We start from the raw sequence: 17832 nt of genomic DNA, 5'->3' as shown, positions 1-17832 counted from the left end.
GGGTTACCCATTTTTGCCTAAAAAGTGTACAAGTCATACATGTAATCTTATATATAAGGTAGCATTAAAAAGAGGTTGTTTTGAATTTGGCGAAGAATGGTGAAAGGGTTACCGATTTCTGCTTAAAAAATGTATAGGGTAGACCGAGGCAAGGAAAGAACCTTTTTACCGATTATCGCCAAATTCAATACATGTAACTTTTTGAGCAGAAATCGGTAACCCCTTTACTGATCATCGCCAAATTCAATACCTTCCTTAAATAATATTCTATCCATCAAATAACTTACACATTTTTTAAGCAAAAATCGATAACCCTTTTACCGACCCTCGCAAAATTCGAAACATCTTTAATTTAATGATACTCTATGTAAAATTACATGTACATCTTATACACTTTTTAAGCAGAAATCGGTGTTCCCTTCACCGATCCTCAAAAAATTCAAAATTTTATAAAGAAAGAACCCTTTTACCGATTATTAGATATACCGATAATCAACCAAATCTTACAGTATTATATATGAAATAGGGGTAAAAAAGACTGAAGAATCAAGAGACACGGTAGTGTCTCGCGCCAAGTACACGCGGAGCGAGACCGACCGTGACTCTTTTACGCGACGCGACGAGTTGCGAGTACTCGAGATGTTGAGATCTCATATAACGAGTGAACGGATCAAGTTTTAAGTAGGCTTGATCGATAGCTTGGGTCGATTTGGGGGGGGTTTCTCTTATAATATTCCGCTACGTGCCCTACGAGCGGAAATATTGCGACGCAAAGTCCAAATGTGAAAATTTATTTTTAAGATACTACTTCTTCTACTTCTACGTCGACCGTCTCTCATGCCATGCCATCATTTCATTGGCTGGAGTCGCGTCCTTTTCACTTTTTCGACACCAGGGCGGTGCTAGTATCGCCAGCACATATGTATACGTGTGTGTACTGCGCGAGTGTAGATAGTGCGTTTAGCGCGCTGTCAGTCAGTTCATGGCGAAAACATACATGGTGTGCTCAGTATTGGTCTGTCTTTTTCTAAAATCTCCCGGCTCTCTCTTTCTTGTCGCCGATAAACACAGGGTTCCATCAACAAAATATCCCTAGAATAGTGGGTATTTTGTGTTGTTATGATGCAGAATTCACTTATGTCTAGTCTACCTGTGCGTCAAAAATTTGTGAGTTATGCGAAATTATGCCGTTTATATTTGTAATTTATCCTTCTAAGATTTCAGGTGAGTTAATAATTATTATTATTGTTATTATTATTATTAATATAGGTATATATATTATTTAAGTGAAATGTTTCATCCACATCGTAAGTTAATGATAAATTTAAATTGCACGTTGTAAAAATAGAAATGTAATACATGTTCTATAAAAATTTTCTAGTTGAGAAACTTGTTTTAATTTAAAATTTTAATTAAAACAATACAAGCTGGTTCTTCTGTAAAAAAAGTTTTGGAGATGAAAAAGTAGCTGCAGTTCTTTCGAAACATGTAGCGTTATCACCAGATGCAACACAGTGGCCTACAATTGCACAAAGTTCAAGTATAAAAAGTTTTGGTGTAAGTTTTGCTGCATGGTTACAGAAGGAATTTGTGTCATCAATGTGAAGGGAACAGCATCGAGGACTTAAGAGTCAGCCAGCTAATTTTCAATTTATTTATCCATCTTTAAAGAACTATGAAGCGAGTTTTGACTGCAAGGCTGGATCATGCTGTCTGCCATATACTGCCAGGTATCTCTAAAAGTAAAGCTGACAGAAGGTTAATGTTTATTTAATATATAATGTATTTAATTTGAAATATACACACAAAGACAAGGTAACAATCATATAAAACATAACAAGTTTCTTATATTTATGTACATTTTCTTTTTGTCGGAAGAACGTTCATTTTTTTTAATTTCTTTTCTTTTCTTTTTTTTTCCTTTCTTGCGTGTGTCTTTTTGCCAATTTCTTTAACTCGAATGTATGTGCGAGTTCTAACAAGGCATTGTAACACCTCCTCAGGTACCCAATTGGTGTTGTATCCAGAGCTCTTAACAAGAGTGACCACTTTTCTGACGACATACTCTTCTTTTGAGAAACTGTCCCCATGAAAAGCTACAAAACAATCCTCCACAACTTTACTAAGCTTCATCAATTCCTCTGACGGAATGATGAGGTACCCTTTCGAGACTGTTTGGACCCAGTCACATTTATCGTGGCTAGAATTGTAAGTGTAATCGCCAGTGGCCTCTCCTAGAAATGGGTACTTCGTTCTGAATCGATGGGCTACATACCCCGCAACGTATTGCAGTCCTGCCATTTGGACTATGTCCGAGCTGTTGGCACAGCCGTGCGGTTTCTCCTCTTCGTGTGACAATGAGTGGAAGCTATTTTGCATGAATTTCCATAATTCGTTGCAGTCTTCAATTTCTATTTCTACAGCTTGTTCCGTTACGTCGAAGTTGTCTTCTGTACAATTGTCACCTTCGTCACGGGCGGAATCGTCTAATATGTCTTCGGATGTTATATTTATAATATTGTTGAATAACTCCTCTGTTAAAATTATTTCTTCTCGAAGGTTATTATCGTCATATTTAGAAGTGTTCTCAACAACATTCCCATCTGTGAAGTTCGGTGCGTGAAGTCTGATTACTGAACTTGGAGTCAAAGACTTTCCAGTCGATTGTACGGAGCGGGATTTAGTCTCCCTTGTTGTAAGAGAAGTATCAGCAGTTGACGAAGACATACAGCTTGCATTTAAATCTTCTTCGGTGTTTCTGTTCATGGTAAACAGAGCTTGGGAATGTTTGCCAAGAATGTACCAACGAAGTCGATATCGAAAGTCATACCCAGAGGGACTGTCATTAGTTGCACCCATTCCTCTAATGTACGAAAAAAAGTTTTCCAATATATCCTGCTGGAGCCGGCGTGTTATTATATACTGGAAGTCTTGCGGGAACTTCATTGACAAATAATCATACAATGCTCGCAAAGAGGCATTGCTGATAAGAATGCCTTTTTGAAATGGCATTAGCGATGTTCGACCGCCCACTCGCATATTTTCCGTATGCAAAGTCATTAGAGCTAGTGCTTGTTCCTGATTTCTCAGATCTACGCCATAGCTGTTAACGCCTGGGTGTGCACCATACTTGGTTTGTGAATTATGCACATCAAACCAATTATTAACGGCCATGACAAAGTCCGAGTATTTCATGTATTCATCCTCGCTTAAAAGCTTCTGATTACCGGCCCATTTGATGGCCTTCGCAGCAGTGTGGGACCACAGTTTTGCTGCCGGATGCACTGATTGTCGTAAGTTTTGTCGGGCATCAAGAAGTGGTTGTGTTATTTTATGAGCTACGCGAAGATCTCCGCCGTTGCCCATCTTTACGATTTCCTCATAAACTTTGACAGTGAACTTACTTGTGCAATTGTGCAGTGTGAAACCGTCATCTATAAACCAATTTCTCAACAGCTTTAGGAGGTGAGGAACATCGGCAAATACAAATACTTTACCGTCTGGGATCATCGGGTGTTGAAAATGGTGTTTTTCAGGAGTGATCTCAAGTTCTCCCCATACTCCCCTGTTTCCCATATCCGATGTACACGCTACTACTTCATAACCAGAAGTATATAGAAGGGTTAATGCAGTCATTAAAATGTCTTTCCTCATTGGTTGGTCAAATTTATAATAAATTGGCTGCTTCCAGTTTCCAAATAATCCACGAATCATAATTACTTGAACTTTCGAGCATGGCCCTACCAACTTTTCTAATTTCGAATCGAAGCAAACTTCATCAGATAATGCCATTTCGTCAAAAGTAAGTACGGAAATCTTTTCCATATCATTCAAATCTACGGCTTTATTCTTCATCATTGCTACAACGTCCATTAGAAAACCTTCGCGGATATCGAACTTCTTTAGTGCCCATCTTCTTAACGACGACAGCGATGGCAGAGGGAAACGTAATTTCAAACGGAAGTACCGGTATGCTTTAGGGCTAATACTTCGGAATGAAATTGCAGAAGCGTAGTCATCAACTGACCACCTGATCCATTTTTTATTTTCCAATAAACACCGAATTTGTCCCTCAGTAAAATAGGGGTTCAGTACCGCTTTCATCTTTTCAGAAACACGTACTGTTAGAGCCGCTTCTTTCTCGCGTTTCGCCGCTTCTAATTGTTCGTTAAGTTCGGCAATGGACGTCTTCAGTTGGATATTTTCAGCAAGAATGGTTTTTACGTACTGTTCCCGCTCTGCTAGTTGCAATGTCAGTGATTTATTTTTCATTTCAAGACTGTTCAATTCCTGCATACACTTTTCTACTGAACTTGCATGAAATTCGTCTAGAGACCTGTGATGTTTCAAGTCAGCTTTCAACCACGTTATGGTCTTATGTGGATCCTCTTCTTTGCTTGCCGTGTTGCCAGGAACATTGCTGATAATATTTTCGTCCATATATCTGAAAACATTTTTACGTAATTAAGATATGATTGTCAATCTCACATAGAGTATGAAGCATGCCATGTTGAAGGTAAAAACATGAGAAATTATGTCGAAACCTCATGATTTCTCAATTAATTTGTCCTTTTATTATTTTTCGTAAACTTAAATAAAAAAACATGTGACCATGTTTGCTTGTTTTTTTCTTGTACAACTGTCACCTGATTAAGACCACTTTCAATCCATTAGCGCATATGATGATAATTAAGCGATATTTAGGTAATGCAAATTTGAAAAAAATAACACGAATTCTTTGTCGGTAAAAGAAATGGTTTTTCTTACAGGTACACCAGGAGATTATAAAAAAACCTGGGGAGTCCTGTCGGTACTATACGGGACAAATGTCATCGTCTTGCAGAAACATTAGGTAAGGAAAAATGAAAAAAAAAATGAAGTTATGCTTTGTGGATAAATTTGTTGTGAATTTTTTCAGGTTTCAGAAGACATAATTATTGGTTTGAATCTTTTCTTAGCACTACTTTGGCAGAATTACTTCCTCCCTAATGGGTTATTGCGATCACGTAAAAAATTAGTAAAAAATTACATGATACAGCACTTTAAAAAAGTACATGATTCTTTAAATTACTTCAAAAATGAATATTATACTTTTCAACATGTCATTTGAAACTGTTATGCTTTTAAAACGGAAACTTAAGTCACTTTTTTTAAACTGGTGATAAATAATAAATATCAATGCAATTAAAAATTAATCATTACTACATATTGCACCATAAATAGGCAGTAAAGTATTTCACTCACCGACATTGACGTTTCAATGGTGGACTTCCTTGTTCACTATTATATTCTGCCTCGTGAACTTTCGTCTTGGAAGTAAACCGTTTACTCCTCGATCTTACTGTGCGACGTAACGAAAGTGTACTACACTTATGTAGTACTACCTTCTTCTTTTTGGATCTACAAAATAAGTACATATATAAGGTCATTAAAGAATTTCCTAACTTGTCACTGTAAAACTTAATTATTGTATTGTTAAAACTATACAAGAATTAACAGATATAAACAAATCGTTGTGCAACGCATTGAAATGGACTTGCTGAAAAATTTGTTAAAAATTTTCCATCTATGCGTACGAGTGTGTTATCTCACGAATAAATTTTACTAACCTTGTTGGAAAACTATCACTGCGCAACAGTTCATAGGATACTTCCTGAACATTGTTGTCACTGTTGGTTGGTTCCTGGCAACGATTACTGAAAAAACATATAGAAAATAATGTTACAATTAATGTACACCAAACTTATAGTGATGACATATGGGAAAAGACCTGTGCACATTGCATTTCAAAAGAATCAAAATATCTTTAAATGGCTCACTTGAGTCGAATATATATTACACAACTGTAGGAATTACATTACTTATTGTGGAAAAAAATAACTTGAATACAAGATATATCCTCAAAATGTGGTACACTTGTATTTTAATACATACGTAGTAGATACTGATGTTAATGTTTCATGGCAACTCGTTGAGTCTATCATCGGCAGATCCAAATCTTGTAAGTGCTCAGTGACTCCTGCAGGGGATGGTCCTGGGGTCGAAGATGGTATCGGAGTATTAGTGCTCGTGGATGGGCAAACCAAATTAAACTCCCGCCTTATCACCTTCATATTATCTTCTTCACGAGATGCTCTAAAAGAAGGAAAAAGTTATTGTAATTTCATATACATACTACAGAAAGACTACAATTGCTAGCTTTGTAATTTTAATAAATATCAGAGCAATGAAAATGATTGTTATATCTCGTCTAATAATTCATAAATAATATATTATAGCACTATATATTATTAACGATATGGAGCTATGGTTAAAAAAGGACTATATTGATTTTTCCTTGTTAACTTACTGTTCATTTAATGGCAGCAGATACAATGTAGGTACAGCGGATGGCAAAAGACTCCGCCTTTTTGAAATCTTTTCTGCCGCAGCTCTCTTCCTCTTCGGCTGAACAAATGACTCTGGCGTAAAGTGCATTGAACAAATTCTTGCTGTAATAACAAAAAATCGTAATGTATTTTGTTGATGTATGAACATCACCTTTAATTTACTTCTCGATGAATGTTATTACTAATGTTATAAAAATTTTTAACTAACGCTCGGAGTCAATTGAATAAAAAATAATGTTCTTTCAAATTAGCTATAACTGACGTTTATTTATATATATTTTCTTAAAAAGTAATTTCTATCAAATTTACCCAAAAATGAAAACAGCAGTTTATCACTATTCATTTCTTATTGAAATAATTTATGAAAATTTTTTACCAAGTGTAAATATGGCTCATCGACTAATTTTCAGTTAGATCTAAAAGCTATCAGAAACTGTCAATGTACAAAGTTTTATATGTGTTTGTTTATACCCAGGTTTGAATTTAAATATAGATATATTGTTTACAAAGTGTATATATTTCTTGTTCATTTACTTTCGTCAGTTAATATGAATAAACCAATTTCAAATAGCGAAGGAAACTTACACATGCGTTATTGAATTTATTAGTGTCTTCTTTAATATTAATTATGTCTTCATTAAATAATATATGCAACATTTGCGACTATTACATTAGATGATTTAACAGAAGCAATAGAATTTATCAAGACAAATACCTATTTTCTTTACTTTTACATAAATTATATTTTATACAAATTAATTGTAATGAAATTATATATGTATATATTAATATATGTATGTATATGAGTTAAATTGATATTTTTGGAGTCATAAGGATGGTAGCAAAGACACAACAATTTTTTATACAATTAATAAAAAATCGTAACATTGAGAGACTAGTTTGTGATTTCAAAGTAATTCACAATCGATTACACTTTAAGAAAATTTTAAAAATTCAAATAAGCATAAACATTTACATATATTATACTACAATTTATTAATTAGCATTATATTTATTATTATTAAGACTTACCGTTCACCGTATTGGAAGGAAGGACAACTTCTCCGATATTTTTGTACCATCCTTCACGCATGATTTGGTTTTCCGGTATTTTGTGGAAACTGACTTCCTCCGGAGTACATGTTGTATTGGTGTTTTTACAATTTTTTACAATACACCGCACCATTTTTGCGTTCTCTAAGCTCCTCAAATCAATTTTCAAAATTAAACAAACGTTGTCTAGTAAATGGAGTTTGAAAATACACACACACACTTTGCCTGAAAGAGACAGACGACGACAGAGGAGTACGAGATACAGGGCCGATATCACTCTCCGATTAACCGTGATCATCTGATTAACGCTACTGTAGTGCCAAACTTCCAACGCTAAACATTTTGTTTCTCACAGTTGCCCACCCTGTGTTTTTCAGTGACCATCACGTTGAAAAGGGGCGTGGTTTACGAGTTCTGAGCACACCATGTATACTTCCACCATGGTCAGTTCATATATATCACGTGATCAGAGAAAATGTCCCTTTCACTTTTTCGACACTGGCGGCGCTTTCGCGCAGTGCAGATATAGTGCGTTCATACGTGTGTGCTGTACTGCGCCCAGTGCAGATAGTGCGTTCAGTGCGCTGTCACGTCACAGTCAGTTCACTTAACCTATATCGTTGAGAGAACGGTAGTGTCGTCGGAGCGAGACCGACCGTGATGTGATAGTAACTTACGATAATTTACTCGTTTACGCGGAGTAAATTATCGTAAGTTATCTCCCGTTTACGCGAAGGAATTATTCGTAAGTTACTACAAAAGTAACGCTCGCGTAAACGTATGATATACGTGATGATAACTCTTTACGCGACGCGACGATTAATTCAAGGTAATTGTTTTAATAATATAATTATCCTATCCTATATATAACTACGTTTACGCGAGTGTTTACACAGGTTAACCTAGATTGTTGTGCATAACATGGATCTTTCTTATTTACTCGCATGGAGGAAACGATCGTCGCTAATCAGAGACTGTTTTTTCTTCATCATTGAGGAATATAATTATATCTTGGGTGAGTTTATCTTAGATTTTAATTATTATACTTTACTGCAAATTTTCAAAACGTTTTATTTCATGTATCTTAGCACGTCTGAAAGAAACGAAGAGATATTAACGGAAATGAAATTTATATTATCACAGCTTTTGATGAATTTATTGAGAAAGTTATGCACCGGACGATCATTCGATTTGCAATTAGGGCTATCGGTTCTCTTTATGTTATCAGAACAAGAGGCGTGCAGTTGGCTTTCCACCGTTTCTACATCGTAAGAAAATAAATCTATTTTTCGATAGTTAATTTTCGATAATAATGTGTAAAGATTTATATTTGTAGATTTCAGACCGATCATATTCAGCATTGTACAATCTCAACTTTGGGATATGAATATTCGCGCTTGGGGCAAAATCGATCATTGACACAAACGTTTGAGAGTTACAAGCTATTGCATATTTGGGCACAACGACTGTCACGTTATTCAATAACTTCTAAAGGTACGCTCATGCATTATCATTGAGTCTATTTTTATATTAAACGCAAATCTTGTTATACATATGTGTCAATGTATATATTTTTAATACATTTACAGAAGTTTTAACAAATAGTGCTTCGAGCAAAAGAAAAATTTTACAGCAGATCATAAACAGTACCTAATAAAGAGAACGTGATTCCTTTATTAAAAGATTATTGTTGTAGCTTCGGATTTAATTTCAATGATTGCCTTTTGAATTATTTACAAATATTACTAAAAACGTGGAATCCAACGATAACCGTTTCGAATACAAGCGTGAATAAAGGCAAATGATATAAGAAAATAATATGTATTTGTGACAATTAATTTAATATTTGGATATTTACATATTTTTATACGTAGATCATTTTCGTATGATATTGAACACCAATTTAATAATCGAGTAATATATTATAGAGTTACTTATCTGTAAAGATGAAATCGATGAATTAAGAAAGAAATGTAATGGAGTTGTTGCGCAAATGGAAGATAAATCCATGTTGAAGCGATGTATCTCTACGTTATGGGAACACGTAAGCTATAAAAATGTTGGATAGTATAGTTTCTTATAATGTGAATTTTACATTTAAATTTCCAGATTACATTTTACCACTATGAAGTGTTTATTATACTAATGGATCTCATAGGAGACAAAAATATGGAAAAGAGAAATTATCTTTGCTTCTTGCAAAATTACACTCGGAGCGGGTAAATTATAATAATTTCGCATATATTAATTTTGAATTTAATAATCATACTATCAATCATGACAGGCTTCCTACACCAATGGAACACGATGAGTGGATACAGCTTAATCCTGGACATAGTACGTTGCCGCCGATAGCCCAATGGAGACTTCCGTTCTTGCTTAAAGTCGATATTTGGAAAATCATTAGTAAATATATTTCAGAAATAAATTTATGGCCAGCACTTGGATGATTACTTAACTTAATTTCACATTTTATTAATTCTCGTTACTAGCACCTGAGTTGAATTTAAGAACATACGGCAAGTGGCTTGACATCGCACCCGTACTTAATTTGGAGGCACATCTCATATGCACATTAGCTATTAAAGGTGAAGTGACACAAGTATGGGGAAATAATTCTACTGCATCGAAAAATACTGCATGGTCGCTTTATCCGAAAAATACCACGTTGCTCAAAGATATCAAGAAATGTATACAACGGATGACAGATTCAGATGGATTCTATTATGGTACTGCAGCATTGTACTATGTCGTAAATCATACACCTCCGGGTGCTGATCGCGTTGCTGCCGCGAAAGAATGTTACGAGTATGCTCAGCTGGCGGCACAGAATTCCACTAAATTCGAAGAAGGAATGTTAGAAGTACGGTAATCTCTGTGTAAAGTACGTGTCTATGTTGTAAAAAATATATTGACTTCTATGGCTTTTACTTTCAGAAAATTAAATCCAAATATTTGAGATTTACGTCCGAGCATATTCTACGTACGTACGGATTGGAGAAAGATGAGTATCTTGCTCTAATTGAAAATCCGTGCAAGCTGGTGTATGAATTGTATAACGAAGAAAGCATACCATTACGATATCGAACTGCAACCAACTACAGACCCGATATTAACGCTGCTGTTAACGAGCTGGGTAAACTGTTCTCGTTGAATACGATAAAATTGCGTATGGATTTATTGGAAGAATGGCTACAATCTAATGCCAGGTATACCGAATTGTCTCAAAGCTTTACAGAGACGTTTCTAGCGACGAAAGAGTCTGATCAGAATACCAACTATGAAGATAATTTACTTAGGTAATATTGTTGGTACACCATTTTTTTATATTCAATTTCTAAATCAACAATTGATTGTGAAATATACTTAATTGTAGGATATGTTATATGCTGGAATATGGAGATATGGATTTGTTTGCACAATTTCTTATAAACATAGGTTTCGGCAATCGTCATGGCGAGACTGAATATAGTTGTAACGTACGATATCGAGTATTTCGAATATTGCAGACTGTCGTTGATACTACAACGTTAGAGGAATTGACCAAGCAAGATATATGTACCTTTAGGTATAAATAATTATAATAAATTATTGTTTATTTTATCGGCAGAATATAAATTTTTCTTGCATATTAAAACGTTGATCTCACTTCAATATTTCAGAAAGTATATGAAATCGTTACAGTACACCGGCAAATTGGAATCTTTAGAATTATGTTACAGCGTTGATACATTTGACACATGTTGTAAACGAGATATTCAAAACTTGAGAATATCAATCCGTGATGTTAAGATACAGTTAAAAGGACTTTGCTTCTAAATTTTAGGATATTGATAATTATGAAGTGAGCGAAATGTAAATCTGTGAGGTAAATGAGAAATAGTCAAAAGAGAAATATGTTGATTAGTGCCAAGAAGAAAACGTAGCAATTAATTGGGCTGATTGAATTGGCAGATCAAAGTGGCATTTTTTTCGTATCAAGTAATGAAATGGTTTGATGTTTATATGACTAGCGTCTATGTATTATATTATAAATTATAATCTTACAATATCATAATATTTTATGTGTCGAAATATATTGACCAGTAGTCATTTTTTTATGGCACGTTTATAATACCAATTGTCTGTGGTAAGCAGTAAAATGACGTGCGATAGATGCAGGCGCACATTTGACTCGAATTAAAAATACAAATAAATTGTAATAATGTTATAATATGAAGTTTGTAGTTCGTGGTTAGTCTTTTGAAAGAGAGGAGATAAATATTAACTTGACATTGTTTTCTGCTGAACGCACCTGATGACATACATGATGTCCGTTGATTATACATTGTACCCATGTTCTTTAAATTACGCCAACTACAAAGAGAATATATATATTGCTTTGAAAAATAATTGTAGTGCAACTACTCTTAAAAAATAAAACAAAATTGTGTTACCTAACTCAACCCAAGTGGTATGTATCTTTGTATTCCTGAGGATCTATCAACCCAAGTGGTAGTAGTTTTAATTCTCCTTGATAAAATTATAATATTACAAAGAATTATTTAATCATTTTAATCACAAAGAATTAAAGAGGTAACATTATAAAATAAAAATATTTAATTAAAATAAAATAAATAAATTTTTCTTGTAATATGTATTTACGGTGTATTCATAGAAGATATCCATATGTATTGTAAAAATTGCAATTTTTATTTATATATATTTTTAAATATGATTTTGAAAATACGTATTATTAGCAAGCTATTTTTTATGTATTTTTACAACATGCGTTTTGTACAATGCAACATTAAACATTTGCTATTTTATTACTTGGTCAAATAATAACAAATACCTAATCATAAGTTAAAAATTTACATATCTAAAAAATATATTTAAGTGTTATTATAAAAGTATAAATTATCCTCTAGAATTATAATATTACATATCATTATTTATATTTAGTTTCAAAAGAAGAAAATCATTATACTTGTATAGTTAATCATAAAAGGCATGGTGATAATAGTTTATCGCTGCATTATTATATATCATAATTTAAATAAGACTTCATTATGTATCACATTTCTGTTACTTAAAAAAAATGCTTTTTAATTTTAATTTATGTAACATACATGTACACGCTTATAATATATTAATTGACTGTATTTTTTCATAGATTGAGAACAGTTCTACGGCGAAAGATGGAACAGGAAGTTTCGAAGAAACAATCGTATCATTAGACGAAAGATTTACTAAAGTATTGACACGACTTCTAGATCGAATTTGTGATTTGGGTTGTGATAATAACAATGAGAAATTACTTAATGTGTTATGTCGGTAAGAATTTTATTTATATAATTTTTATGCATCCTTTTTTTCTCACACAATTGATATAAAATTAGATACTAATTAATTTCTAAATTATTTATGTTTGAATTAGACTTGACTTCAACATGTTTTACACCGACATACTAATACGTCGAGGGAAAAAAAAGACCGTCCCGCAGCAAGATATATCTGGCTAGTAATATATTATTTCTCATTTATGCGTACATTGCACATGCAGACGTTGTACGCATGCATGCATGAAAGATGGAGTAGACAATAATCTGATCAATATTACATGTTTTTATTGTTTTTTTATTTTACAAAAAGAAATGATTATTTCAGGGTATATAAGAGTACATAATATAATGGAAGTATATATATAATATAATGGAAGTATATAATATAATGGGTATATGGAATCTTATCTATCTATACTGTCTGCCTCTGCCTCTGCCTCGTCTAATGCCCCAATGATAGTATGGTGATGAAAGTCTGTACAGAAAGGCCATAAATCTTTCTTCTTGCCGCCGTATCCCCGTGGCTCTGCCTCTTGGTCTTTGAACTGTAAAATAATATGTATATTGTATAAGAAATTTTATGAATTAAATACATATAATATGAATTAAATTTATATATAACGAGAAGATATTTATTAATTTCGATAAACATATTACCTTGTCTATTATCTTCGGTATAAATTACGGTACTGCACAACTTGTATCAGTTGTATTGTGGAGTCCACTCTTATAATGTGGCATACTTTTGAATTGATAGTATAATTACTGTCATTAATAACAATTCTTTCCACTGAAATATTATTTATGGTAATAGGAGAGAATAAATTATATATAAATAACCAGTACGTTATAGTGAGCTATGTTCTCTTCTAGCTATATTAATTTTTGCCATCATATTGTGACAGCAGGCCATGCACCATTTCTGCTGTGTTTCTGCTGTTATTAGCTCATATGGCTCATGTCCAATTCTTGCTACATTTTTACTATCACATTGTGACTGCATGTTGTGCACGATTTCTGCCGCGTTTCTGCGATTACATTGTGGGCAGCAGATCGTGCTGCTAGAAAATAAGCTTAATGAGGACGCAGGGGACAGGAATCTGCTCGATGGTCATGCTCGGATCTGCTGGCATACTGTCGGCATTCTGCTAGCATTTGGCTATTAGGGAATAGTGTAATAGTAATAGCATAATGTTAAAGCTAAATGGCGCGCGCGAAGCGCGCGCGTCTGTAATGTCTAGTGTCATATATTGAGAGACCGACGTATCTTACGAAGAAGTATCTTAATAAATAAAATTTTTACATTTGTTTGGACTTTACGTCGTAATATCTTCGCTTATTAATTTACCTACTAGATCGATCGATAACAATGCGAGCGCGATATCGAAACTGGCGATACTATAGTATCGCCAATGTCGAAAAAGTGAAAGTTACATTTCTCTGATATATATATATATATTGAGATATATTGAGAGACGTCGACGTTAGTAGAAATATCTTAATATAAAATTTTCGCATTTCGACTTTGCGTCGCAATATCTCCGCTCGTAGGACACGTAGCGGAAAAATAAAAACACGTTGGCCTTCGGCCAACTCGAACGTGCGTATCCCATACGTATAAAAGTAAAGTACCAGTTCAAATACAGATAGCGAATTGGTTTCAGTCATAAAATGTTCCATAATTTATGTGCTTTTAAAATATGCACAATGAGATTTCCGTGCTTATTCCCTTTCGCCGACCTGAACGTGAATACCCCATACGTACAAGAGTAAAGAACCAGTTTAAATACAGATAGCGAATTGATTTTAGTTTTAAAATGTTTCACATATTATATGCTTTTAAATTATGCATAATGAGATTTCTGTGCTCATCCCTTTCAGCCGATCCAAATGTAAGCACCCTATACATACAAGAGTAAAGTACTAATTCAAATATAGATAGCAAATTGGTTTTAGTCTTAAAATGTTCCACAATTTATATGCTTTTAAAATATGCACAATGAAATTTCTGTGCTCATCCCCTTCAGCCGACCTAAACGTAAGCACCCTATACATATAAGAGTAAAGTACCAGTTCAAATACAGATAGCGAATTGGTTTTAGTCTTAAAATGTTCCATAATTTATATGCTTTTAAAATATGCACAATGAGATTTCTGTGCTCATCCCCTTCAGCCGACTCAAACGTAAGCACCCTATACATACAAGAGTAAAGTATCAATTCAAATACAAATAGCAAATTGGTTTTAGTTTTAAAATGTTTCACAATTTATATGCTTTTAAAATATGCACAATGAGATTTCCGTGCTTATTCCCTTTTGTCGACCTGAACGTGAATACCCTATACGTACAAGAGTAAAGTACCAGTTCAAATATAGATAGCGAATTGATTTTAGTCTTAAAATGTTCCACAATTTATATGCTTTTAAAATATGCACAATGAGATTTCTGTGCTCATCCCCTTCAGCCGACCCAAACGTAAGCACCCTATACATACAAGAGTAAAGTACCAATTCAAATACAGATAGCAAATTGGTTTTAGTCTTAAAATGTTCCACAATTTATATGCTTTTAAAATATGCACAATGAGATTTCCATGCTTATTCTCTTTCGCCGAGCTGAACGTGAGTACTCCATACGTACAAGAGTAAAGTACCAGTTCAAATACAGACAGCGAATTGGTTTTTGTCTTATAATGTTCCATAATTTATGTGTTTTTAAAAACACTACAAAAAAGCGTGATATTCGTACAAAATTACCTTTTTCAAAAAAATGCGCCAAGTACACGCATAGTAGTATATATGTATTATGTTGTTACCTCGAAAAAAACAAAGTGGTAGTATTATACCTCGAAATAACATCCTGTACATACTGTTTATAAAATGCGTAATACTACAAAAAGGCGTGATATCTATACAAAATTACCTTTTTTAAAAATGCATATTTACCCTATTATATATAAATAAAGCAAATTATAATTTTGAAAGAAAAAATTTAATAAATATTTTTAACTGTAGAAACGTAAAAAATACGTTTCTTAAATCATGATTTAAATCATATTTTAAACACATTTTTGTTCAAACGTTTCTTAATGGTTCTTTACGGTTATGAAACTAACTATATATACGTTCAAAAAACGTATAACTAATATTATGTGCTACCTGGGTTTTTTACGAGCAGAATCAATCACTATTTGTACTTGCGTTTGGGAATAATTTGTACTGTAAAAATATAAAGTTTTATTAGTAGAATCAATCACTACTTGTACACTCGGGATAATTTGTGAAAATATAAAGTTTTAGATTTTGTATCCTTACCGTTCGTTCGGAAACTACCCTCGATTTTCTCTACTTTAAAGTATTTAAAAAAATTTGAAGATTTTAAAAGTAGGGGAGACCGGGGTTAACTCGACACTATTTTTTCAAAGGTAATTTTTAATATTTAATTAAAATTTTTAGGCAAATTTAATGGTATATATTTAAAGAGTGTTCCTTCAGGTACAAAATTGATTCAGAAAGTTTTGCTGTACGTCGCTCTGTTTTGCCGCCAGGAAAGGAAAAATGACGCAAAGACAAATTTTCGAATTGAAAAATGCCGGGGCAAACTCGACACCCCGCCGGGGCAAACTCAACACTTTGTCTGATCGACACAATTTGATTTGGAACTTATTTTTTACTGTCTGAAAATAAAAATACATTGTTTATTGTGTATTTAAAAAGTACAAAAATTCGGAATAAAGTAGCTAGAACAATCATTTGAAATCATGAGAACAAAAATTGTTGAACTTTCAATTATCTTCATCTAAACTCATGTCTGAAAAACAATTAATGCAGGTAAACTCACGATCGGACGTACGCATACATTTGTCATGATGAGCCATACGGCTGCATGACAAGCATCGTTTGTTACTGGGAGCCGATGAAACGGCGTGGTATTGACTTTGCCTCGGAGGTCGTTTTTTACTTTTGTCACTTCAAAAATATGAAAATTTTGAAAATATCTAAAAACGATTATCGGATTCATATAGAGCATCAAATTTTCCATGAAAATCACTTACATATAGGTTTGCAAGATTAAAGCTTGATGAAAGAGTAGAAATTTTCGAGAGATCAGAAAAATTACTTTTCACCATCAAAAATGCTTATGTCGCGCTAAAAATTACACCATAACTCAGAATGTCATCAAATCCTGTTGATAATACTAGCACATAAAGACGCATTTACAGTAGGAAAGGCAAGTTTTTACGATAGATTTAAATTAGCAAAAAGTCTAGTGTCAAGTTTGCCTCAATGTCGACTTAGCCCCGGTCTTCCCTACATAATTTTAGAGTTATTTTAACCGACCCAGCAACTAATTCCTTTAATATATTTTACTTCTGTCATGATGCTAATACCCCCATTCTTTATTCATTTGGTTGATATTCGTAGTCGGATCTCATTTTTATGATCGTCTTAAGTACAATCTTAAGATAAGTCAATCACAAAGCATTTTAAGACATTACTTAAGATGGTCTTGAAATAAGATTTGACTATAAATAACGGGCTATTAAATTAAATTGTATTATGTAAATATATATTTTCTTTTACAGGTCTTCTGGGAAAAAAAAAATATATATATATATATAATCCGGCTGCTCTTTGGCGCTATATAACGGCTGCCACAAGCGCTGGCAAACATTGGCTGCTATTAGCGCTAAATTTTGGCTGTTTACGGCTATAGTTTTAAAAAAGCTGCATTAGCAGTCATAGAAAAACATCTTATTTTTAACAACTAACATGTCTGTACACACAAAAAAATACATTACTTTAATGCCTACAGACAGAAATATAATTGTCCAGGGCCAATGGCTGATGGACATACATGTGGATCATTTCCATCGACTTTTACAAAATTGTTCCGATTATAGACCGGTAGAAACACGGCAATTGCCTGATACGATTCAATCTGTATCACAAGATAAAAAACACATTCAAATATTGTATAGTAGTTCGTCACATTGGGTGTGTAGTTATTATGATTGGAAAAAGTTGGTAAGAAATAATTTATACAAGCAACATAATATAGATGC

General features: G+C 33.4%; 2 protein-coding genes and 1 long non-coding RNA gene across 13 annotated transcripts; 2 read left to right on the top strand and 1 right to left on the bottom strand.

Annotated features, from left to right (window-relative positions):
- The first annotated feature begins 994 nt into the window (after positions 1-994).
- Positions 995-6242, top strand: LOC139781996 (uncharacterized). 3 transcript variants are annotated; one of them, XR_011720753.1, is made up of 4 exons: positions 995-1224; positions 1382-4516; positions 4770-4852; positions 4919-6242. It is a non-coding gene; the product is annotated as an uncharacterized lncRNA (long non-coding RNA). The 3 variants fall into 3 exon arrangements; XR_011720754.1 differs by having other exon boundaries at positions 1039-1224; positions 1382-1730; XR_011720752.1 differs by having other exon boundaries at positions 1382-4852.
- On the bottom strand, positions 1760-7887 carry LOC139781993 (uncharacterized). Its single transcript, XM_071720881.1, has 6 exons — positions 7422-7887; positions 6350-6491; positions 5935-6135; positions 5610-5696; positions 5245-5400; positions 1760-4444 (listed from the first exon to the last, which is right to left on the bottom strand). Exons 1-6 carry the CDS (start codon positions 7738-7740, stop codon positions 1852-1854), a joined length of 3498 nt encoding a protein of 1165 aa, XP_071576982.1. The 5' UTR covers positions 7741-7887; the 3' UTR covers positions 1760-1851.
- A 160-nt stretch (positions 7888-8047) lies between these two features.
- Positions 8048-13380, top strand: LOC139781994 (kinetochore-associated protein 1-like). 9 transcript variants are annotated; one of them, XM_071720883.1, is made up of 14 exons: positions 8196-8271; positions 8339-8457; positions 8531-8710; positions 8779-8936; positions 9371-9486; positions 9552-9661; positions 9727-9848; positions 9935-10305; positions 10380-10741; positions 10819-11010; positions 11105-11310; positions 12598-12758; positions 12862-12941; positions 13092-13380. In XM_071720883.1, exons 3-11 carry the CDS (start codon positions 8565-8567, stop codon positions 11259-11261), a joined length of 1734 nt encoding a protein of 577 aa, XP_071576984.1. In that variant the 5' UTR covers positions 8196-8271; positions 8339-8457; positions 8531-8564; the 3' UTR covers positions 11262-11310; positions 12598-12758; positions 12862-12941; positions 13092-13380. The 9 variants fall into 9 exon arrangements, with proteins under 9 accessions (XP_071576988.1, XP_071576985.1, XP_071576984.1 ...); XM_071720885.1 differs by having other exon boundaries at positions 12862-12945; XM_071720889.1 differs by lacking the exon at positions 11105-11310.
- Positions 13381-17832: the final 4452 nt, after the last annotated feature.

The sequence above is a fragment of the Temnothorax nylanderi genome, unplaced genomic scaffold (assembly GCF_030848795.1).
Source record: "Temnothorax nylanderi isolate EJ_2023f unplaced genomic scaffold, tnyl_v1.0 TNYL_tig0379_pilon, whole genome shotgun sequence".
Classification (NCBI taxonomy): domain Eukaryota; kingdom Metazoa; phylum Arthropoda; class Insecta; order Hymenoptera; family Formicidae; genus Temnothorax; species Temnothorax nylanderi.
Note: the sequence above shows the minus strand (reverse complement) of the source record. Positions and strands in the feature narration are given on the sequence as shown.